Below are 25,750 nucleotides of genomic sequence, written 5' to 3' on the forward strand. Positions count from 1 at the left end.
TTTTTAGTAAATGATCCCTAAGACACGAATTAACAAGTATTATGTGTCTGAATTTAGTTGCCAAGGTTTAGGAATGGTAAAATTCAGAGAAATACAATAAATCAGTCAGTCAACATGTTTCTGCCATTTTGGAGGCTTAAATTTACCAAGGCATTCATCAGGACTATACCCCGGCGGTATGGACTCTCTAATCGTCCACCCTAACCAAGGGACGTGAAAGTGAAAAAAAGGGGTGAAAAAAGTGCATAAAAATGGGAGAGCGAAGGCTCGATCCCAAAAAAACTCCAAATTCGGGAGTATTTCTGCACTTTAAAATTTGGCGCTACTTGCACCATGGGTCTCGGGAGGGGGGTTGGAGCGTGCCTGGCACATCGCCCTTGACGCTCACAGCCCGCTAGACACCTAGGATCTCCCTCGGAACCGTCCCGAATTTGGAGTTTTTTTGGGATCGAGCCTTCGCTCTCCTATTTTTATGCACTTTTTTCACCCCTTTTTTTCACTTTCACGTCCCTTGGTTAGGGTGGACGATTAGAGAGTCCATACCGCCGGGGTATAGTCCTGATGAATGCCTTGGTAAATTTAAGCCTCCAAAATGGCAGAAACATGTTGACTGACTGATTTATTGTATTTCTCTGAATTTTACCATTCCTAAACCTTGGCAACTAAATTCAGACACATAATACTTGTTAATTCGTGTCTTAGGGATCATTTATTAAATTTTTTTATTTTTGATACTCGTTTAGACACTTTTAACTTAACTCACCCTCACAACACGCCCTTCTTCACACAACCAGCTCCGCAGTCTTTCTGGCGTTGTAGCACACCAAAGAGGCACTCGGCCTCTTTGGTGGGGCCCGATGATGAAGCATGACACTGACTAGGTCGGTGTGTGAGGGCTTTCCTATTCACCCAAAGTGAGTGTGTGATCCTTATCTATCTCGCTCCAATTAAGTGGCAATTCTGAGACTGATTTGGCCTCTCTCTTTTTGTTTATTTACAAGTAGAACACTCTCACAGGTATTCTGGGAGGCTGAGGAGGTAAGAACACTAAGGAAGGGCTAATGACTATTGTCAGCCATGTTACATGAAGAATCAATATAAAACATATCTCAAAGATCAATAGTTACCACAACGTCTTGTTTTCTGCCTAAGATATTTTTGTATAACCTTAGAGACTGATTTCCTTATTAAGGAAACAATTTACATCAATGAAAAAAGGGCTTCTTTGCATAATGGCAGAACAATCTGTAAGGGTAATTTTCATTTAAATACAATTACAGTGGAGGGAGGGTGTAAAACATTACATTCAGTATATAGTTTAAGAATTCAAAATTGTGCTTATAATTCTTTCAGTTTTAACTGTACTACCGAAAAAAATATTTCAAGTACTTTAATAATAGAAACTTTGAGTTTGAATTCTAAATCACTTTGTTTTCTTTGGTTTTCAGCTTTCTGTTGCTTTCGCAAACACTGATATTTTTGTATTGCAACTGACTGTATCAGATGATCGAGAATCAAGGTACGCATGTTTTAATTATTTGAAAATCATTATGTCGATAGGTATTATATGTACTATAAGTCTTTGTTCATGTGGACAACAGAACAGTTAGGCTAAAAACAAACCAAAGCAAATCATGCGTGCGTCAGCCACCTCTGAGACACATCAGATGACTCAAAGATATCCACCCTGCCGTGCATCAGGTGACTCACTGACACAGCAGCCTTACTTTCAAAGGTTTTGATGATATAGTTTGCAACTGTCATCAATAAACATAGCTGTTTTTATGAAGGAAATGCCTTTATAGTTTAAGCATTTTATCGGCAGATCATTCTTGACAGGGAATCATAATATCACTAAATGTAATAGAGGAAAATCAGCAAAAAGCAGATAATGATCCTTGCATAGTAACAGTCGACAGACAAGACACCTCCTTGCAATGAGAAGATAACTGAATAGAAATGCACTACATATATTTATTTGAACTCTAGTATGTAATGTGAGCATTATCTGCACATTGCCTCACACAGAGGCGCCAAGTCTTCAGGTCATGGAGTAGGATGGATTTAAAGATGTAGAACTTGAATCAGGCTGTGGCTGGTGGACCACTGAGGTGTCAGATGCCCTTTATTCACCAGACCTGTGGTCATGGGCATGTGGAACTTTAAGATATTTTAGGCTCTGCACTGATTCGACCGGAAAGTTTCAGCAGCCTGGCATGCCATGATGGCCTTTTGAGATTTTTTCTGTTTTTCAGAAACAAGCCCCTAGATTGTGGTTATTTCTGAAAAAAAAGACCCAGACAAAGGACGTTTTTTCTCTGCGTATAGAGAACATTAAGGCTTTTCTCCTGGTGGCACCATCTTTCCTTGGATTGTCAGAAGCACAGCCCTACATCTGCTGCATTTAGGATGCTGTAATGCTCGCAAGCCTATGGCCTAAAGGCGAAGCAACCAGACCAGTGGTGTAACAAAACGTACAAGAGCCGGGCCCCCCTGGAAATTGCCCGGCGGAGGGCCCTAGCTCACTACCTAGAACTTTTGCTGAGGGGGCCCCTTGGAGCTCGTAGCACCGCAGGCCTGTGTGGGCTTATTTTACGCTACTGGACCCAACACTCTGCTGTGAGAAACTCAGAGGTGCAACCACCTCTAAATAAGGCGATGAACAGTGAGCTTGGCAGAATGAAGCACGTATTGTTTTAGGCTGGAGCTATCTTACTGTCAACCTCCGAATTACCCCTGTCGAAAGGTAGGGCCGAATTCGACCAAGAACCCTTCAGTATTTGCCCGGCGTTAGCCGCCTCTCATACCATTCGAGATTACCAAACAAAGAGGCAGGCGCTGGAGACAGAAGGCAGGAAACAGGAGTTTATTCCGACGGAGCAGAACACGTCAAATCAGACAACAGGGTATCTTCTCGAGGTGCTCTAGACGCATCCTTGAGGCCTGGCCTCTTATACACAGGTTTATTGCTTTATTACATGAAACACATTCTTGTCAATACTTGATGTACGGAAAGACATCCTCGGAATCCCCGCTTCACCCCCGTTCCCACACATATTTACAGTAGAGTTCCCACCTCAACCTCAGCATGTGGTGGTTGTCGCGCAGCTGGACATTCTGCTGGGAACGGGAAAGTGGGCGATCGGTCAGATCTGGAGGTGTGAGGGTATTGATTAACCACCGCTCCTTTGATGTGAGGCGAGGTCCTACTGTAGGGGGCAATAAACTGCATCTGTCGGGCTAGGTGATGGCCTGGGATCGGGCTGGACAATCGGGCAGGGAGGAAGAGGTTATCAAAAAGGGGCCTGTTCTTTGAATGAGATGAAAGAGCGAGGGGGTTCAGCACGGGATGTGGCTCGGAGACAGGGTCGCGCTAGAGGTTTGCTTATGGCCCAAGCAGGAGAAACCGGGGGCTGTCGGGGCGCGGGGGAATGCTTGCGAGGCTGGGGTGTGAGGGGGAGAGGCTCGCAGGCTATTGGCAGTGGGCAGAGGGGTCGTGACACAAAAATGGCTGCCACCTACTTTCGCGATGGGGCCTAAAAGGGACAAGATGGCGTGGCTACTGTTTTCATGGTTGTCGCTCTACTTTCAACAGTGGCTGTGGTGAACATAAATGAACGCCGCTTATGTATACCGAATTTAGTCATTTTTCACAGTCCCCAGTTTTTATCATGAGTTAGTTCATTTCTGTTTATGTCTGAGGTAAGGACGCACAAGCTGACATCTAGTTATACTAATAAGGGAAGCATGTGGCTGGGCTGTCTATCGAGGTCTTTGGTAGCCCATATGCATTACGGGCAGATGGAAATAATCCTGCTATCAATGTTAACAGAATCGTACATAACCACATGTAGTCGATGCGATAGGCGAGGAGGCAGTGCATACAAAATTACATTAGCTGTGTCATATGTTAGACCTTGGAGACGGGGATATTATTTAGACGATGTAGGAAATTCGTTCGAATACAAACATGATGTCATACAAAAATGTTCTGGCCAAATAAGGGCTATTAAGTATATTTCTTGAGGTCTGGACTTCATGGGGGTCAAAACTAGACGGTATGCTCATGTGCATAACTGGTGTTCTACAATCATCATGATACAGAGTTAACGCTTTCTTAGTTATCCATGTACAGTTGAAAGTGACCGATGTAAGGTTTCAAAAGCTCAATTGGGTGATAATCAATACAAGTGGTTGGGAGAGGAATTCAACTTAATACAAGGGACAGTCAAGGGGTGGCAATGTTCAAAAAGGGTTCGTCTGTCCAGTGTCTTTTTACAGCGAGCCATCACTGGTAGGCTCTCATTGTTTTTCTTCTTTCGTTGGCACTGTTGAGCACCAGCGGTGGAGCTATGCGTCCAGCTCTACTTCAGATCTCGCGTTGCAGGGTGTGGCCATTCTTTGCTCTTGGACCACAGTCCTGTGTTTGTCCTGTTCCTTAACTAACCTATCATAGGTACCTTAGGCGGGGTACCCGCATTCCGTTCTTCCTTCATGACAAACCCTATTCTATCTTTTGTGCTGTCTTTCGTCTCAGAGTCAAGTTCAAAAATTCCATATGAAAAAAGGGGGGTGATGGGGGCGTGCTTTGGGAGGCCGAGGGAAGAGAGGGTGGAGTGGGATCAGATCTGAAACGGACCAAGGAGGGCAGAAATTTCAAGCAAGTGGGCCAATCAATCGGGCACAATGGGCTGGGACTTTCGGCATGAGCTCATCAACGTGCAGGGGCTTCTGGGCGGCCCTTCTTTCCTTCACTTTCCACGCTGAGAACGGTGCCTTGTCCCGCAACTCTTTGCTCAGTGGCTCCACCTTGGTCGAGGTCATAGATATTCCCCGATCTGCAGCCAGGCTGTGCGTCACATCCGGCCCCTCTCCTCCGACGACTGCACGTTATCCTTAAATGAGTAAAAAAAAACAGGTTTTTTTTAGAGAATTGGCAGGGGAAGACGTTTACACACTTTAATTTCTCTCCCAACCCCAAGTAGTTGGGGAAGCGTTCATTGGTCACGATAGGGTGGATGCTTAGTAATCCTTACATCGGTGTATGTTGTTAACTCATGCATCATTGCTGTAGTGCAGGTCGGCAAGCATTTTTTATTTTTTTATTTTTTTATTTTCAAACAACATGTCTGTCTGGCGTTTTACTCTTGTTATATTTGCGAACGTGGCAAGAAGTCTGATATCTAAAAATTACATAGTTTATCGAATTCAAACCGGCTCCTTCAGTAGAGACTCGCGTTTGTCTAAAACAAATCCTGTTGAGCTATATGTTTCTTCAAGGTCTGTTAATTTATAAAAAATGTGAAATGCTGTTATCATGGGACTATAGCTACAGTCTTTAAGATTTTCTGGGACGGCTGGTACAGAACTGGGACCATTCTGGAGGAACGGGGACGTATCGGACATTCTATTTTTGTACAATGGGCGGTGGTAATCCGAACGATGAGGGTGGTGTTACCAAAGTACTTAAGACAAAAGCCACTGACATATAGTTCCCTTTTTAAGGGTCAGATTAGGGGACATCAGTCATCTCACCTGTCCTTTCTTTCTCAGCCAATTAAGTTTCATAATTTTACAGAAAGGAGAGGCAAAATACGATCGTTTTGTTTCTGTCAATTTGTTCAAACACTGTTGTGTCTAAAAGCCAATTATTCCCGTACCGGCGAGGTACAGTGTCGTCATTTATTCAAAAGGAGCGAGGGAGCCCTAGGAGGGAGAGAGCGTTGTGCGTACCAAATAGGCTATTAGTACACGTACAACATAAAAAGAGGGAGAGAGACGTGTAGAATAATAGGCTATTCAGTGCACACACATATAGATCAGTACGGGTCAGTTTCACGTATAAAACACAAGCTGAGGGAAAACATGAATTCATAGTTTACGTATACACAAATACCAGATAGGGTGCGACAGTACATACATCAAGTACGAAAACTTAAGATAAAACAGAGGGCTATTTTTGGCGAAAGAGCCTTTTCATGCGTGTTGCATATTTTCAGTACTCCATTTAATTCATTTGCGGGTCGAGCTCTTCGTTCTCCTTCCTTCCTAATAGCAGACAATTTCTGTTGGTAACCTCGCTTCAATAAATACTTACTCCATTTAATTGGTCGGACACTGGTCCAGTCGTGCTTATACTCACGGTGGGGTCTTCCAACATCTAACAAATGACGATCCAAGTTGAGGTAAAGGAGGGGTGTCTGTCGGATGTGCGATGGTGCAATTCTGACTTTTCTATGAGGAAGGAAGAAGAGGGGGTGAATCTAAAACATGACAATATCCCTAATTTCTGGGCTGAGGGGGGATTTTGGATGAACCCCAACCCGGGGTATCCTTAACTTTTCTCATCTAGTCTGCACATTAAGTTGACTCACTGGTGCGCGTCATTTAGGGCGTTCATTTGGGATATCGGTTGGGGTCCGAGGTACTACAATAACCCTTCAAGTTTCTGGCGTAGGCCACTCTCCCATTCACTAGCTCCAGAGAGGGAGAGAGTCGTTCCTAGGTAAGGTAAGTGCTATATTCTTTTCCGTCCTTCACATGCAGGTATCATGTTCGGGCTCGTTTTTCTTATTCCATTAACCGCTCGATCCATACCTCAGTCATACAAAAAAAAGCATTCGTCCGTCAACCCAGACGTGCGCCACACATGAGCATTCATACAACACAAATCGGGGCCCACGCGCGCATTCATACCATACAATTCTTCTTCTTTCTGCGTGTAACACGGTGCATTCTGGGTCTTCTCCATACTCCAGCTGAAATTCCGATATTAACCTGCAGAGAAAGAGAAGGGGGGGGGGGTGACAGCGTACAAAGCACATCAGTGCGCAAAAACACGAAAATGTTTTTACCTACCACGTGCCTAACTTATCTTCTTTGGGAAGCAGTACCTTGCATCTCGGCATTGCAGCCCAGAGGAACTGGTCTATTGTCCTATTCATAGATATATCTAAATATCCGGATCCTTTACCTATTGCTTATGCTGCAGGAATGCAAAAATACGACAGATCTTGACTATTCTTTTCGCATTGTTCGTATGTACCATGCCTTTCTAATTTTTCATAACCAAAATTGCTTCATTTTACTTGTCCTTTATTTATTTTGAAAATAGTAGCCTTTATCCGAGAACCTACCAATCTAAGTGACTGATATGAGGCTAGTTCTACATATTTTTTCTTTTTTTTTTCTTTTAAAACCTTGATTGAAAAAGATGTCAGCATAAAAATACGGGCCTACAACCACGTGGGCCGGCCACGGAGCAAACTGGAATCGTATATGACGAGGGGACATTTACACTGTAGAAAAACGTAACGGGCGGGCCATTAGGTTGCAGGAACTAAGGTGTCTAACAGTTGCGGAATCGGTGGACGTTAATTTTATAATCAAGGTACGACAGGACCAGTTACAATGAAATTATCTAGCTATACATTTGCGGGCAAGTACCATGAGTAACGTTTATTCGAACTTTCAATAGTACAGTAATCAATAATATATCAGAACTTAATATAAATAGGGATGTCCAAATGTTCAATCAGTACCCGTCCCCGCCCGCCATGTGCTCCAAAACTGCATACATATCTCATGATATCAAGGCTGAGCAACCAGTACACATCAAGGAGTTGCGAGTCTCATTTATACCGGCGCCATTTTGGGCGAGGCCGGGCAGGTCCAGAATATAGTCAAAATGTCTCCACCAACCAGCGGTCGGACCAGAACCCCTTTCGGCAGTCCAAAAAAGTTCCGTTAAATGACAACAGAAGGGACAGGCAACAAGAACCATCAGTCAAAGAGGGGAGGGCAAGTTCTTCCCTACCGGGTCACGTTGGGGCTCCACCGGAACTGATCGAATTGGTAGTCTACAGTGTTTCTGGATGTTTCAGACTGAAGCTGGCGTCAGTATGAGAGCACCACCATCCCGTGGCTACGTCGTGGCCATTCCGCGAGCAATCATGGCAGTCACTCCCCACCGGAAGTCTGCGGGAGTCGGGAGCCCCGGTGACTCTTGTAGAATCTTCAAGGCTGAGGGGACGCTTTCGGGAATGGGGCCCATGCCCTAGCAGTCAAGCGTCCGAGTTCCAGGGTTGCCCAGAGCCATCCTTGCAGGCCAGGCCCAAGTCTGTGGAGCCGACCCCCATTTCGTGAGCTCCGTGGCAGCCGCCTGTCGCTGTACCGCAAGAGCGGGTGCAATTCAGCCGGATGGTGGGTGAGACGCTGTAGCCGCAAGAGCAGGCGAAACTCAACCGGCCGAGTGAGGCACTGTGCCGCAAGAGCGGGTGAGACTCAGCTGGCAAAGCGAGGCACTGTGCCGCAAGAGCGGGCGCAACTCAGCTGGCCGAGTGAAGCGCTGGGGTTCAGCTGAGGAACCTCCACCTGGGGAGGTGGGGGAGGCTCGTTCGCGCCGCCTCTCCCTCCCAGTGCACCCCACGCCGTCTCCCGGCGCAGGTATATGTGATGGTCGGACCAGGCAATAAGAGGGGGGGTCATCAGCAAGGCATTCACCCCCCCCCCACCCGTGGCTCGCTGGATGCCACCTCAGGGTGGACGAATGGGAAGGCCAGTACAACAACATCGTGGCCGTGGTGCTTCCGGGCCATCCACCTCTTCGGCCGATGGCTGCCAGCAAGGCCCCGCCCTATATGTGCCGGGGGCCTCGTCTTCCGGATGGGCGTAGCTGCGGACCTGCTGCACTTCGGGAGTTTCCGGAATGGGGGTAGGTATCTGTTAACTTTTATCTGTATCATGTTGCCGTTATTGGCCGTGGTGGGCGGTGGGGCAGACATGTTTGGGCAGCGGGGACGGAGGAGTCGAGCTGCCTTGCGTCCATCGCGGCTTTGAACTTGGCTCCTCCCACTGGTTTCATATTTCTCGTAAGGGGCTATTCTTAGTACTTCTATTTTAGCGGGGTAAAAAGGATCTCATCAGTGGCCTACTGATTTTGTTAGATTTCTTTCGTTTTTCTTAGCGATTTTTATGTTTTTGTTTGCTAGCACGATACAGCGGCTAACCCGCAATTTTTTATATATATTTATGTCCTTTTTATTAGGGGCGTCTTCCGGTGGAGCCGGATGATCTACCTCTAATAAACGGTCCGGGCTGAACCAACTACCAACAAACGGGGCAAAGATAGGCATGACAGGTTACAAAGGGGACAAAAGTCTGCACTACCTATCCTTCACTATTCACAAAGACTAAACAGAGCATGGCGACCCTGTGCTTATTTGTAAATAGAGAATAACCCAAAGAGAACCAATTCCGAACGATCAATGTTCGGTCAAACAATCAATCAAATGAGGGATAAAAATAGGCACGACGTATTACAACGGGGGCAAAAGCCTGCGTTACCTATCCTTCACTATTCACAAGGACTAAACAGAGTATTGCGACTCTGTGCTTTTTTGTAAATAGAGAATGATCCAAAGAGAACCAATTCCAAAACAGTAAATGCTTGGATAACAATCAATCAAATGGAGAGGGAAGTAGGCACGACGGATTACAACAGGGGCAAAGGCCTGCGTTACCTACCCTTCACTATCTGCAAAGACTAAACAGAGTATGGCGACTCTGTGCTTGTTTGCAAATAGAGAATCTCTCAGAAACAATCAAATGAGTAATACTAGTATTTTCAAACAATCAAACAATCAATTCGCAATTCGTCGTGTTTACACGACCTTACCCGGACCGCATGGACAGTTTCTCATCTTCCGCTTCCAGCGCCTGATCGTCCTCTATTCTCCGTAATTGCTGTGGCACTCCTGATGGTTCCCAGTCAGGACCGTAGATCACTCGAGAGAGGTCTGCTCGGAACCGGTGAAGTTCGGATGATCGGCTGCCAGACGAGGGTCTATCGGGCAGGTGCACTTCCCGATCGTTGCAGTCATTCACTCTGTCGTTGGGACCTCTCTCACTGGATCCACGCGTCGCTGATGGGCCCCACGTTTGGGACGCCAATTGTCGAAAGGTAGGGCCGAATTCGACCAAGAACCCTTCAGTATTTGCCCGGCGTTAGCCGCCTCTCATACCATTCGAGATTACCAAACAAAGAGGCAGGCGCTGGAGACAGAAGGCAGGAAACAGGAGGTTATTCCGACGGAGCAGAACAAGTCAAATCAGACAACAGGGTATCTTCTCGAGGTGCTCTAAACGCATCCTTGAGGCCTGGCCTCTTATACACAGGTTTATTGCTTTATTACATGAAACACATTCTTGTCAATACTTGATATACGGAAAGACATCCTCGGAATCCCCGCTTCACCCCCGTTCCCACACATATTTACAGTAGAGTTCCCACCTCAACCTCAGCATGTGGTGGTTGTCGCGCAGCTGGACATTCTGCTGGGAACGGGAAAGTGGGCGATCGGTCGGATCTGGAGGTGTGAGGGTATTGATTAACCACCGCTCCTTTGATGTGAGGCGAGGTCCTACTGTAGGGGGCAATAAACTGCATCTGTCGGGCTAGGTGATGGCCTGGGATCGGGCTGGACAATCGGGCAGGGAGGAAGAGGTTATCAAAAAGGTGCCTGTTCTTTGAATGAGATGAAAGAGCGAGGGGGTTCAGCACGGGATGTGGCTCGGAGACAGGGTCGCGCTAGAGGTTCGCTTATGGCCCAAGCAGGAGAAACCGGGGGCTGTCGGGGCGCGGGGGAATGCTTGCGAGGCTAGGGTGTGAGGGGGAGAGGCGCGCAGGCTATTGGCAGTGGGCAGAGGGGTCGTGACACAAAAATGGCTGCCACCTACTTTCGCGATGGGGCCTAAAAGGGACAAGATGGCGTGGCTACTGTTTTCATGGTTGTAGCTCTACTTTCAACAGTGGCTGTGGTGAACATAAATGAATGCCGCTTATGTATACCGAATTTAGTCATTTTCCACACACCCTTGACCTTCTCTTTGCCTCACTTTCCCTCGGCATTATTGGCTCAGTATGTTCTTGTAGAATGGATATTACTGGCAGAATCCTTGTGGCTGGCTTGGTTTTTCTATGGAACATGGGATAACACGTCTTGTCTTTCCTCAAAGCAAGCTAAGGATACCCTTCTTTCTCTGTGGGTTGCATCAGCATGACAGTTTGCAAGATCTGTATAATGAAAGTCCAAGAGAAACAAGCATTAGACATGCAATATGTCTCTCGTTTTTTAGGGCTCGCCTGCTAATGCGCTGGCGCATAGCTGGCGAGCTATATTGTGGCTTAACGAGAGCTTAACCATCTCGGCGATTTGTTGCTGTGCCCGAGAAAAACAAGCTCAATGCGCAAGCGCATTGGCAAAAAGCGCGTGCACATCAAAGCCACCAGCCTCCCTCCCACAGGCATCTCAAGCTTCCCCCAGCCGGCATTTCTCCTCCCCTAATTATTCACTGCACGGCCGGCCTGCGCATCAAAGGCTGCTGCTGCCGTGACTCGCATTTCTCCTCCCTCCTCCCCTTTCACTGCCCAGGCCGGCCGTACTTTCACTTTACACGGCCGCCAGGCCGTGTCTCGCGTTTATTTTAACATGGCAGCTTTTTTTCCCTTCCTTTTCTGGCTCATTTAGGTTGCTATATCATTGATCTGTGATTGTGGCAATGACCGCTACTTGTGGCCCTCCTGCTCACCGGGTGCAACATTTCTCAGCTTCCAAAGCACACCGATTTCAAAGGTCTTGGCAGATTTTCCAGTCCTCTCAGCACCCTCCCCTCACTTCTGTGCACATTTGGTGAGTTTTCCAGTCCTCTCAGCACCCTCCCCTCACTTCTGTGCACATTTGAATTTTATGTCCTGTGCATGACTCGCCCTTCCCTTTTCAAGGCCTTCTGCCTTTACTGTGCCAACTGCTGTTTCCAAATTAGCTCCAACTTGGCCTACTTGTGCACCCGCGCGATTTGCCAGCAGAGAATGGGTTTTCGCCCTGTCTTTCTTTGCGTTTGCTGTAGAGCCACTTAGTGTCCTTGCTGGTCTGACTGTGATCGTTTTTTCCACCACCACGTCATCTGTCTCGTTAATGTCGTCAGTTAGCAACATAATGTGCTTAGTGACAGCAAACCCTGCCTGGTGTGAATGATAGCAATAGGTCCACCGTGTGCACGTGTGTTCCCAGCACGAGCTCTAATGTCCACATTAAACATGTTTTACAGTGCCTCGTTAATGCTCTGATGTGACTCCGGGTGACCGGGTTGAACAGTGTCCAAGCCAATGTTTACTGCTCTTGAATCTAATGAGTGAGTCACAGGTCAGCATGACGTCAGCTGCAGAGGAGTTTCATTGGCTGTTCCAACGCTGGTTCACTCTGGGTCATGCACGTGCTCCGTGACCTAGGCACTCTAGTGGGAATGTGCCTCTCCCTCCTTCCCTCTCGTCCTCCCTCTCTCTCCCTCCCCTCACTCTCCCTCTCTCCGTCTACCTCTCTCCCTTTCCCTCACTTCCCTCTCACTCTCTCCTCTCTCCTCTCTCACCCTCTCCCTCTCTCTCTCCTCTCTCCCCCTCTCTCTCCTCTCTCCCTCTCTTTACCTTCCCCCTGCTCTCCTTTTTCTCCCTCTCCCCATCTCCCCCTCTGCCTGCTCTCCTCTCTCTCCCCCTCCCCTCTCTCTCCCCTCTGTCCTTCGCTCTCGTCCTCCCCCTCTCTTCTTACCCTCCCTCTCTCCCTCTACCCTCTCTCCCTTTCCCTCTCTCCCTTTCCCTCACTTCCCTGTCCCTCGCTCCCTTTCCCTCTCTCCCCTCTCCTCTCTTCTCTCCCCCTCTCTCTCTCCTCTCTCTCTCCTCTCTCCCCCTCTCTCTCCTCTCTCCCTCTCTTTACCCTCTCCCTCCTCTCCTTTTTCTCCCGCTCCCCATCTCCCACTCAGCACCACCACAGCACCACTCAGCACCACCACATTATCACTCAGTGCCACCCCAGCATCACTCAGCGCAACCACAGCATCACTCAGCGCGACCACTGCATCACTCAGCGCAACCACAGCATCACTCAGCACCACCACAGCATCACTGGTCCAAATATGTTCTTTCAATGTTTCAAGCTGTTTTCAAGCTTTCACGCGTTATTACAAATCACAAAAAGATGTTAATATTTCACTTCTGTTCTTGGATTTTCGTCACAATAAAAAACACTGAACATAATCTTCACAAAAGTAATTTACAAAAATGTAAGCTATTGCCATTACAAATTAAATAAATTAAGTATTAATTATTTAAAAAAATTAAAAGCATTGTTATTTGTAATATCAATACATCTAAGTCACGTAAATACAAAACATGTTGCATTACAAATGCTATAGGTGTCACATTTGCGAAAGTTATAACTATTGGCATTGAAAATGACAAAGCTATTAATTTAACTATTTGAAAAAATAACATAAATAAAAAACAAATCATTTATAAGACCAATAGCTCAAACTTTCCTAATGCGAGCCCTATTGCATTTCCAATGCTTGTTTGAGGTAGGGCTATTGGCATAGCTCAACACCTACCCCAAAGAATTTGACACTTTCCAGCTCCCGAACAGAGCATTGCTCCGTGAAAAGGCTTGAAAGCTTAAAACGATGTTGATAGCCTACTAAATAAAAAGGCAGATCAGGATGATCAGAAAGAACCAGGATGTATTGGGATGGCCAATGCAAGCAAGCAATGGGTGAAATCGCCTTGGCGTGACCCAAGCATGCAAAGGCTGGAGAATCAGACCCAATGCACCCATAAAAACCCTGTATTTCTAAATTGCACAACAACTAACAAATGGCAAATCATGGGCATGCCAAAGCTGATAGAGGAGATAACAACAGGTCTTGCAGACAGCACATGCGCGCTGCCTAGGCTCGACCTAAAAACTGTGTAATTGTTTTAATCTACAGTCTTTTGCGTGTACATTCAACCCATGCCAATGCGAAGGCGTACATTTTGTTTACATTTATTATATTTATCATATGTCATGTGCAGCCCAAGGTAGTTTATCAGCAAGATGAAGGCAGAAAAAAGGTCGAAATCTGAGCACAAATTTGAATAAAACTTCATATTAGTACGAGCAAGCATGAGTCAAAATGATTTTGCTGTGACTCATTCTTGTAGTACTCTTGGATTCCATGAGCAAGTCTGGTGTACTCTTGACTAACTCCTAAAACTCACATGTAAGCCAGGAGCAGTACAACAGTAAGTGACCCCTTCTTATACACCAGTCTTCGTGAAGGGCTCATCGCGTATAAAATTGTTAAAATTTTTTAATGACTGGTGCATTGAAAAGAACATAATTTAGAGGTTTTAATGGAAAATAATATTTAAAAAAAAAAAAAAATTCTGTAAGTGATATAAGATAGAATATTGAAGGTATGGGTATTAAAAGTAGCAAACATGTTTTCGTGTGCACTTCCCTATTGCTTGTCAATACTACACTTATAGCCAGTAGGTAGCAAAATTCTACACATGCAGATTTTCACATGAAAACATACTCTTTGTGCCCTTTTAAGTTGTGGAAAAGGGTCATTAAATCAATCCAATTTCAAAATCACAAGTTAATTCGAGAGAAATGTTATATTTAGTTTCAGAACGCTGACATGGTTCTTAGGAAGGTTAATTGAAAGAAATCATTTTAACATTCAATGTGTCCTGTTTGAGAACATGTAACCTCATACTCAGATAAATTCAACATTTTATATAGGCCATTCAAGTCCTACGCATGGACTACGGTCTACAGCTCTAGGGGTTAGATGTAGGAATAGAGATTTCCAAATAGCTTTTTGGAAATCCCTATTTCTTTTGAATGAAACTTTTTGTTTCATACTTGCGATTTTTAATGGGTCGCAAAACGTCCTACCTCATGAATATTAATGAGGTTACGCACACAGTAGTCATGAGCGGTGCTGGTTGGAATTTTGGTTATGGGTAGCTGTAAAGTTAGGGTTAGGGAGGATGAATTTTTATACACCGCTTTTCAGGAACCCAGCACTGCCAGAAATATTCGATGATGCAGTTATGTCACGCTGGGAGGACCTAGGAATTTGGAAGATGAGGGATCTTATTCATGCAGATGAAATAATGTAATTTGAGGAAGTTCATATTAATGATAGGGTTTTTTAGATCCGTTAAAATAGTTCACTCCATTTTGTGGTCGGTCTGGTTTCAGACACAACATTATAAAACAATTGTAGTACAGAAGCAGATAGTATACACTTATTTTCTACTTGTCTTCTTTTAGAAAACCGGATGAAGGATATAGAAACTATTTAAGTTCATTTCCTGAAAATAAAGTAAGGCTTATAGCTGAATTAATGTTGCTGGGGCAGCTAGTGTAGGAATGACAGGGATACCTCAACATATTTTGTTTTTGGCCATAGTGGTGGTAAGAATCTGCATATCTCCTGCTTGCTTGGATCTGTACACACACCCCCGTCCCCCACTTCCCCCCACCTCCCCCACTTTTCAGCAATGGTTTGCATGGCTTTTTGCCTATGTTTAATTTTGAAAAGGAGGTATATGAAAGGAAGGGACGAAGGGCAAAAAAAACTAGGAAAGTGTATTTTGGCCCCGGTCTAAAATTGGAAAAAAGCCAGCGAGACTGGTCAAGATATTAGTCTGTTGTTTGTAATCTTTGTATATCAAATGATATTAATAGTAGTTTTTTACATTGATATATGCATTTTCATTTTTCTTTTATAATGTGTCTGTTTATTATTGGCTGCATTTCTCAAGTATACGTATTTTTTTAACTGCCGTTGTTGTAATAAAAAAAAAGGAATTTTGGTTACGTTGCCTCACATTTGCCACAAGCTTGTTGCTTCCACAGCTGTGTGAGGTCACAGAGTGCCGTTCCCTACACGGCCTATGCAAGGAAATGCACATGATTTTATTTGAAAATTTGCATATCTATTCTTAAACTTTAAGCATTGGAAAACAAAGGTTTTCAATGCAAGAGGAAGATATGCTTATTCGTATTGGTACATTTGTTTCCTTTCGTAATTATTCTATAGAAATTAATGTGCTGCCTGTTTGCAAAGCAGCTTACCACAATATTTAAAAAAAAGACCATTGAAAATGTGTGTTTTTGGTACCAGGTATTCCGAAGTAACTACTGCATTGACACCTGGGAGGTTTTGGTCTCTTACTGACAATTGTGATTCAACAAAAATCAACCTTTTAGAATCACACTGCTTTAGGTAGCCAGCTCTCCTAAACGAATTTGAATTAGTATCAGCCAGGCAAGACCTGACAGAGACCACAGGAAATTATATAAGGACGTTAACAGGGGTGTGTGTTACCATGCGCAAAGTTACTTAATTAGGCAGGACTCTGCCGTCAGCCAAGCTTAATGCTCACTATAAAACAGCCCAACCTGCAGTCCTAGGTTTCTTATAACGGTCACTAGTACATTATTTCTGGGAAATGCAAATATAACTTGCGTACATCCAAATAACAAGTGTTTGCTGTAAATTATCTGAAATATGTACAGCTGCAGATTTTCTGGGTACTACATCTTAGCTACTTAGGGCTAGATGTAGGTAATTCGTATTAAATAGAATAGAGTAGGGACCCCCTCAGGATAATTTCAGGTCAGGGAGTAGAGGGGAAAAGAAATACCAAACCAACAGAAAAACTCCCTCTTGACCTATAATACTTTTATCATGGAAAGTATCTCTCAACCACAAGGCATACACAGATCATATCAACACTTGTTTATGAATTTTACTCATTTTATTTCATTTTTCTGTAAAAAACTTTTTTCATTTCTCTATATCATTTTAACAACAATTTATAAAATATGCATTACTCAAAGAGAAATTTATTAAATACAATAGGGACATGAATGTATAGCATTGGTTACACAGAAATCATGTATTCTAAAAATAAGAACAATTCTACAGAACCAGGTAGAGAGCCACACACACACACTCATGCACACTTCCTAAACATACATGCCATCAAAAAACAAACATAAACATCCTTTCACATTGTATCTGTTGTCCAGTATGTGACCAAAGTCATTAGATCTACAATTGAAGAAAATAGGTCGATGCTTTTCGGTGGAAAAAGCAGCACTAAACACCACCTTCTTCAGGACCAGCTAGAAACAATTCAATATAGGATCTCTAAACCTGGAATTCGTGTCTTTTCAGTAAGTGTGCAGAAAGAAATTCATAGTCCAACTGGGTTGAAACCCATCACTGCACGATCTGAAATATCTACTGGATGTACCTAATATCAAGGAACACCATATTCAAACTCATCTTGTCGAAGTGTGAAGCAATTATTTGCTGCTACTAGAGCACAGAGAGCCGATCGGGGCCGAGGACAACTTGTTCCAGCTTTCTAATTCGGGCTTACTCTTCATATATCATGTGGGGGGACGCCACAGTCGTTATTAATCTTTGTCGATATACTTTATATGTCCTTTTCACCGCCTTAGTGCTACGTCACTTGAAAATACGTAGTGCGTTTTTTGTAGATGAAGTTTGCTGATCCCCACAACACGTAGCCTCTGCCTCCGACCGCAGTTGATTCCACGAATTCGTATTTACCGAATCATAAATACCGAATTTTACCGATTCGGTATTTATGAATCAGTAAATATGAAGGGGGGAGATGTAGGTATTTTCAGAATTTGAAATACCGATTCGTAAAGATTCGGTATTTACCGATTCGGTAATTACCAAATCGGTATTTCCTATTGATTCCTATGGGCTGTGAAGCCCATAGGAATCAATGGGAAATACCGATTCGGTAATTACCGAATCGGTAAATACCGATTCCAGCAAGGGTGCAGGGGGTGTCACTTTGACACCCTCTAGCACCCCAAAAATAGGCATGTGCGCCATGTGGCACACAGACATGCCCTAAGGGCATGTCTGTCTGTCACATGGCATAGGTGTGCATGCACAGATGTGCATGCACACCTGAATTCGGTACCGAATTCTGAAGGCCTGTAGCACTGTACACAGTGCTACCTACATCTTGGTTTTACCGAATCGGTAAAATTACCGATTCGGTATTTTAAAGATTCGGTAAATTTACCGATTCGGTAAATTTACCGAATCTGTAAAATGATGTCCCTACATCCCAAATACCCAAATGGCCTCCTACATCTGGCCCTTGGGCCCTCATTCACCGTGCTGCAGTAGTAGATGGAGGTAATGAATGCAAGGGAAACAAGCATTGGCAAAGCCAATAGGTCTCGCCTAAACAAGAGCTATTGGCTTTGGCAATGTGGTTTTGCCATGTTGTACACCAGTGTGGCTGCTGTTCAGCATACTAAAAGTTAGTGATGTGTACTGTCCTGGAGTGGAGTGGGGACGGGGGAGTAGAGTGTCTCACACCGGATTTGTTGGAGTGAAGTATTGTACAGTGGAGTAGGAGGAGTAGAGTGTTGTTGAGTAGAGGGGAGTAGACGCCAGTGGTTTAGTGACAGAGTGTCGTAGAGTGCAGTGTCGTGGATAGGCATAGAGTAGGGTAGAGTGGAGCGGACTAGAGTGGAATAGGGTGGAGTGGGTTGGGATGGACTGAGGTAGTGGGGTGGATTGGACTGGAGTAGATTGGGGTGGATTGGATTGGTGTCGAGTTGGCTGGATTGAGTGGGGTGGATTGGATTGGGTGGACTGGATGGGGTGGATTGGATTGGGGTGGGGTGGATTGAATTGGGGTGGGGTGGATTAAATTGGGGTGAGGTGTATTAGATTGCGGTGGATTGGAGTGGGGTGGATTAGATTGGTTTGGGGTCGGGTGTAGTAAATTGGGATGGGGTGGATTAGTTTAGAGTAGGGTGATTTTCAGTGTGATGAATTAGAATGGAGTAAAGGGGAGTTAAATTGGATGGACTGGAGTGGGGGAGATCAGACTGGAGTGGGGTGGCTTGGATTGGACTGGAGTGAGGTGGTTTGGATTGGAGGGGGTAGATGGATTGGATTGAGTAAGGTGGACTGAACTGGGATGAAGTGGAATGGATTGGGGTAGAATGGGGTGGATGGAGTTAAGTGGAATGGATTGGAGTGGGGTGGACTGGACGGGGTAGATTAGATCGAATGGGGTGGATTGAAATGTGGTGGGGTGAATTGGATTGGGTTGGGTGGACTGGAGTGGGGTGGATTGGTGAGATTGCTGTGGGGTGGATTGGAGTGGGGTGGACTTGAGTGGGATGCAATGGAATGGGGTGGAAAAGAGTGGGGTGGAATGGAGTGGGGTGAATTGGACTGAAGTATATTGGATTGCAGTGAACTGGATTGGATTTGATTGGGCAGCATTGGATTGGGGTGGGGTGAACTGGATTGGGTTGGGGTGGACTGGATTGAGGTGAATTTGATTAGGGTGGGGTGAACAAGATTGGGGTGGGGTGGAATGAAATGAGGTGGATTGGATTGGGATATTGAGGGAATTTGAATGAGAGGGATGGATTGGAGTGGGGTAGATTGGATTTGGCTGGACTGGATTGGTGTGGGGTGGATTGGATTGGAGTGGGGTGGATTGGATTGGAGTGAGATGGATTGGATTGGGTTGGGTTGATTGGAGTGGAGTGGGGAAGATTGGTGTGGGCAAATTGTTTTGGATTGGATTGGGGCCGATTGGAGTGGGACAGACTGTTTTGGACTGGAGCCTATGGAGTTGGGTAGACTGAAGTGAGGCAGATTATTTTGATTGGAGTGAGGCAGATAAGCGTGGGGCAAATTGAAGTGGGGAAAATTGCTTTGGATTGGAGTGGGGTGGATTGTGGTGGATTGGATTGGAGTGGTGTGGGTTGGGGAGGGAGTGGGGTGGATTGGATTGAATTGGGGTGAGGTGGATTGGATTGATTTCAATTTGATATGGCTGAATTGGATTGGGTGGGGTCGACTTGTTTGGCGTTGGGAGGTTTGCTGTGGGTTGAGTGGGTGGATTGGGGTGAGGTGGATTGGATTGGAGTGGGGTGGATTTTGTTGGATTGGATTGGGGCAAATTGGACTGGGCCAACTTGAGGCAGGAAGATTGGAGTGGGCAATTTAGAGTGGGGCACACTGTTTTGGATTGGAGTGGGGCAGATTGGAGTGGGGGTAGATTGGAGTGGACTGGAGTGGGGCAAATTGTTTTGGAGTAGGGCAGATTGTTTTGGATTGGAGGGCAGATTGTTGTGGATTGAATTGGGGCAGATTGGAGTGGGTAACACCGTTTTTTGATTGAGTGCGGCAGATTATTTTGGATTTAGTGGGGCAGATTGTTTTGGATTGGAGTGGGGCAGATTGGAGTGCGATAGATTGTTTTGAAGTGGGGCAGATTGTTTTGTAATGGAGTGAGGCGGATTGTTTTGGATGGAGAGCCGGCAGATTGTTTTGGATTGGAGCGGGGAAGATTGGAGTGGGATTGATTGTTTTAGATTTAGTGGGGCAGATTGTTTTGGATTGGGTGGGGCAGATTGTTTTGGATGGAGTGGGGTGAGATTGGAGTGGGGTGCGGTGGGTTGCAAGGATTGGAGTGTGGTGGATTGGAATGGATTGGATTGGGGCGAGGGGTTTGCATTAGATTGGGATGGATTGAATTGGTCTGGTATGAATTGGATTGGGTGGATTGGTGTGGGGTGAGTTGGGGTGGATTGGAGTGGGTGGATTGGAGTATGGTGGATTGGGGTGTACTGCTTGATTATGTGTTAAAGCATCATTTCAGCAATTGCACATCAGGAAGAAACAATGTCGCTTTGCAGTAACATAATCCTCCTCTTTTGAAAACAGCTCCCACAATCAAAAATAATAGAAAACATGATTGCAAAAAGAGAAAAGAAGACTTGCCAAAATAGAAGAAAGTTAACTATAGTATAAAAAAAAATCTTTGCAGTTTTATTTGTCCTGCAGGGCATGTTTTTGCCAGCCATGCCTTCTGTATGCAGGGCCCTAACAGTTTAAAAGAACAAAATAGTACCTCAATCACGTCGGAAGCAGCGGTGGGGCACTGTTAAGTTGAATCAATCAGTGCTTGATCCCTGCTCCACAGAGAAGAATGGAAATGATGTTAGGCTTGCGTTGATGAATAGTGCCCTGCAAGCCAACAAATGGTAAGCAACCAGGTGGGCTCCAAGCCCTTTTCTGTATACAAGAGTGTCATGCAACCTCTTGCACGCTGAACCCTAAAAACAAACCACAGTATGCTGTTTTATCTAGTGCAGTATTACTATCCCAATCTACACTCTGCAAGTCGGAATGGAGGATAGCATAGTAATACAACACATTTTCCTCTGGTTCCAGCTGGAAACTCATGCAGATTTTTACATGTTTGACATTGTGAAATTAGTTTAGGGAAAAAACTAAAGAGTTAGTACAAACTTTGTGTTTTACTTGGAAAAACCATTCGGGCAAAATCTCCTGTTTCTATCGAGGCTCAACATGAGTGTGTATGTCAGTCCATTTTTTTGATCCACAACCGCCAGAGCAGGAGGAGCAATAGACTTCTGTAATGTCACCCCAAGATGTCTCTAGCTCGTAATATTTTTAGAACTGTACTAATGCATGGGTGAACATCACTTTCTTAGTATACTTGTTTCATATAACATGTTTTATTTGACTATGCAGTTTCAAAGTGTTAGAAATTGAGTTGTAGGTTGACTGGGGTACGAGCTCTAGTCAAGCAGAAACCACAATCCTCGTTAGGGTAGGAAGCAGACCAACCCTAAATTAACCTTCGCTCACCCTCCAGTAGCTTGGCACACAGCAGCCAGACTTAACTTAGAGGCAAGGTGTAAAGCATTTGTGCATCACTTCAAGCAGTAAAACAGTGAAAGCACCACACAAAAAGATTTCACACCAGGTTAGAAAAACAGAGTTTAATTTAATAAATACAACAAGACCAAAACAACAGAAATCCAATAAGTAAAATCTGAGATATGAATTTCTAAAGAATAAACTGTAAAATAGCTCTTAGAATCAATAAGCGCTTTTTTGGATATCTGGTCGCGCCGGACCGGGAAAAAGTAAAAAGCCCAGGCCCACAACGATGGAGCACAGGCCAGGTTCAGGAACCCAGTGAGGCCTGCTGAACAAAAGTACCTTAATCTTGGTGCTGTTGATGTCGAGGATGGGAAGTGCAGTCGAGGTGATGCATTGGCCCCAATCCACGCAGTGGCGGCGATGCCTTGTTCCTGATCCACGCAGCAGCAGTGATACGTCAGCTCCCATGAGTGGTGAGCTGTGATATTTCCATGTGTTAGGGAGAGAGTACATGCACTTTAGCACTGGCTACCAATGGTGAAGTGGTCAGAGTTCTAAGCTCAGCAAGAACGAATTCCGAAAAAGTGGAGGAGGAAAGCAAAATGTTTGGGTGTGCCACTACATAGAGGGCCATTTTCCAACACAGAGGCATGGCATAACCAATATTATTGCAACTGTAGGCTAAATGCACATTGTGCATGTACCACAGGGAGTGTTACAGGTTCAATGTCGATCTACTTTCTGCAGGGTTTTCATAAAGTTTCTGCTCTGTGAGCTGGTCTTTGGTTGCTTACCATGCCCCAGGAATGTATGTGTCTGCATTAAGGGCAGAAACTCTTAGACTACATCATATTACCCCCACATCTGTCCTCCTCCTTTTAACCCTTGCTAATGAGGCTATCCCATCTCCCAACGGAAATGCTCTCAAACTTTCTTTTATTATGATCAGACTAGCACAACTTATGAGAATAAATGACCCTCCCCTTCACCGCAAACGTCTTGTTTTACCTGCGGTCCTGAGAAAATGTTACCATATGGTAAGACTATTTTGTTTCTTCATTTCATTTAAATGTTATTTGCTCACAGTGACCTGCTGCAGTGGTCAGATGTAGCTGTTGGCAGTGGGATATGTATTCCTCGGCCAGGTGTAGTACCTGGGGCGGGGAGCATTTGCATTTCTTCAGGGCAGGGTTACCCGATTCACTTTGTCTTGTGCCCAACTATGAGCGCACAAGATGACATACTCTGAGCCATTAATTGCAATATAGTATGTGGTTTTATTTATTTATTTGAAGAGTTTTATATAGTGCTGCCTAGACCCACAGCGCTTTACATGAGGAATCATAGCATTACAAGTTACAAATTACATCCGTTACCAGAGCATAGAAAAACATAGGCAAAACCACAAAGTTGCAGTAATTCGTCGTAGGGAGGGGGAGGAAGGAGACAGGGCGGGAAGACGGGGAGAACAGTGCCCAATGTCCAGCTGGGTAGGTGACGGCCGAGGTGGTGAGCCAGGGCAGATCTCCTCTATAGCTGTCTAGCATCTCCACCGGGCATCAGCCATGTTGCTCAGGTCTCAGCAATCAGGGAAAACAAGGTTACATTAGTTACGGTTGCAAAGATGAGACAGGGAGAACAGTGCCCAATGTCTGGCTGGGTAGGTGACAGCCGAGGTGGTGAGCCAGGGCGGATCTCCTCTATAGCTGTCTAGCAACTCCACGGGCATCAGCCATGTTGCTCAGGTCTCGGCGGTCAGCGAAAAACAAGCTTACAATAGTTACAGTTGCATAGTCAAACACAGAAGAAACAAGTCCCCAATAGAGGGAGGGAATATGGGGTGGAGAAGCGGTAGTAACAGAGGGCTAAGAAGCAGTACAGTTCTATCAGATAGGCAGTTGTGGAGAAATTCCTTGTAGGGTCCCAGTAGGTAAGAGTAAATGGGCCCATAGCTCAGATGGGATAACAGTCCTTAGGTCCAGTGTCAAGGTTAAGCGTTAGGTCATCTCCGCAATAGGGAGGTACCATGCAGCATCGTGTTCAATGCATCTGTCTGTGGTAACTGTAGTCCAGGGCGAATCATCCATGCGATTGGGAGGTGTTCAGCAGGCTTCTGCACTATCGGGTCAGAAGTGCGTGGATACTGAGTGTACAGTCACATATGATGTGGAGTGTCAGGATTCCACTAGGCGGGCGCCATCTTATATGCAGGGAGATCAGAGTCAATGAAGATGCACGTTATTGTACCCAGATAACAAATGGGCAACTGGCAAGTGAAGATTTAAGGATCTGGTACGAGTGACGTAAAGCGTTAATTCCCCTAGACTGGTAATAAGCGAGCACTACTAGCGCTGTCACCATTTTAGGGTCAGACAGTGTTAAGGGATCGATTGCCCCGCCAATCATATTGGCTATTGCAGGTAGGAAATAAAAGGGTGAACAGCAAAACACACAAGGGTACCTTGAATAGAAAATTGAGAGTCATTGAGAGGCCTTCATTTTAGGTGAGCAGCCGCTCGGGAAGGCACCTCTTAATAAGCAGTAGAGCAGTAAGCCGGCTCCCGACCCGCGACTCTGTCCCAAGGAGCCGCCATCTTGGAGTCAGGCAGCCGGATCGCCCATTCCTCAGGTGCGATCTTTTAGAAGAGCAAGGCAGTAAATATTGCAGTGCTTAAGCGGTGCGGAGTTGGAGTCTCTCACCAGACAGTAGAGAGGAGACCCGGCTCTTGATCAATGTCTCCGTCCCGAGGAGGAGCCATATTTGAGTCAGGCAGCTGGTATCGCCCGTTACTCAATCTTACCGCCTCGTCTCGTGGTCGGTGCACTGAAAACCTGGTGGGCAGTATCAGCTTTCCACTTTCCCCGAGCGAAGGTGTGGCAGGGGTCTTCACGCCGCTGTGAGCCTCAAGGATTCAGGGGGGGTTCCCCAGGGAAAAATGGCTGGCCGCCTCTTGTCGCCCTCGCCATTCAGGGGTCTTAGTCCACTCGAGCTACTGCAGCTATGGCCAGTAACAGTCCTCAGCTCCGACACCGGACTTTGGACGGCCCAGGAAGCCCCGGCGATGACCACAGATGACCCGCAGGGCTAGGAAGCCCTCGGAGACAACCGCAGATGACCTGAGCTGGTCACCACTGAGCGTCCGCCACACTAGCTGGTCTAAACGGGGGAAAGCCCCGAGCCCCGTTTCCTCCTCAAACCGGGAGCTTGCAAGCGGGGGAAACCAGCACAATGAGGACCACTGAACAGCAGGACCCCAGGTGAGAAATAGGATCTCGGCAGGACGGTGAGGCTCAGTGGAAACCACCATAAAGCAGGAAGTTCCTGAACTACAAGCATCAACAGGCAATATGGGTCTGGTTTAAAATACATCAGCAGGCCCTGGGTCTGCAGCTGACAATGTAACAGTATGTAGGGCTTATTTACAAGCCATAATTGATGAGACAGTTTCTTCATCACTGTCTCAACCAGTAGCAAAAAGGGAGAGACTACTTCTAGATGATAAAGGAACATCCTGAGGCTGGCTGTGGAAGAAGATATTTTCAAGGAGTGCAACTACAGAACATGTTGAAGCATGCCAGACAATTGTTGGATTTTGAGGACAAACAACTCCAGGAGGATGAATTTCTCAATACAAAACTCCAGCAAACAATGATCTCCCTATTCATGAGGTGGTGGAGACTATGGGCTAGATGTAGGTAAACTGATTTTACCGATTCTTAACTACCGAATTTTACCGAATCGGTATTCAAAAATCGGTAAATGAGATGTAGGGGAAAAATCAGTATTTTTTACCGAATCTGTAAAATTCGGTATCGGACTTTCGGAAATTACCGAATCGGTATTTACCGAATCGGTATTTCCCATTCATCCCTATGGGCCAAAAGGCTCATAGGAATGCATTGGAAATACCGAATCGGTAAATTCCGATTCGGTAAATACCGAATCGGACAGCAAGCAAAAGTGAAACTTAATACAACAGCCAATCAGGTGCAACCACCCTCCCCCTTCCTACCAGGAAGTGGCTACACAGGCAGCTGCAAGTAATTAGAAGGTTCTGGAGAGGCAGTTGGAGCAGAGAGACTGGGAGCAGCAGCAGACAGAGTTTGTGCTCTTTTCAAAAGAAAGCTCAAATTCAGCAAC

General features: G+C 45.5%; 1 protein-coding gene and 1 long non-coding RNA gene across 6 annotated transcripts in view; one reads left to right on the forward strand and one right to left on the reverse strand.

The window, feature by feature from the left end:
* ADGRG4 (adhesion G protein-coupled receptor G4) overlaps positions 1 to 25,750 on the forward strand; it is a 1,842,483-nt gene that overhangs the window by 691,023 nt on the left and 1,125,710 nt on the right. For all 4 annotated transcript variants that reach the window (XM_078688599.1, XM_078688601.1, XM_078688598.1 and 1 more), the window contains exon 8: positions 1,449 to 1,519. In XM_078688599.1, the coding sequence (XP_078544725.1) occupies positions 1,449 to 1,519 (71 nt within the window). The remainder of the gene's footprint in view (positions 1 to 1,448; positions 1,520 to 25,750) is intronic.
* LOC144829445 (uncharacterized) overlaps positions 1 to 25,750 on the reverse strand; it is a 280,058-nt gene that overhangs the window by 229,448 nt on the left and 24,860 nt on the right. Inside the window, exon 1 of one of the 2 annotated variants that reach the window (XR_013610672.1) lies at positions 20,828 to 20,972. The exons of the other annotated variant lie outside the window; for it this stretch is intronic. This is a non-coding gene — a long non-coding RNA (uncharacterized LOC144829445). Of the gene's footprint in view, positions 1 to 20,827; positions 20,973 to 25,750 lie in introns of those variants that run through there. 2 annotated transcript variants of the gene reach the window in all.

Source organism: Lissotriton helveticus, chromosome 4_1, assembly GCF_964261635.1.
Source record: "Lissotriton helveticus chromosome 4_1, aLisHel1.1, whole genome shotgun sequence".
Classification (NCBI taxonomy): Eukaryota; Metazoa; Chordata; class Amphibia; order Caudata; family Salamandridae; genus Lissotriton; species Lissotriton helveticus.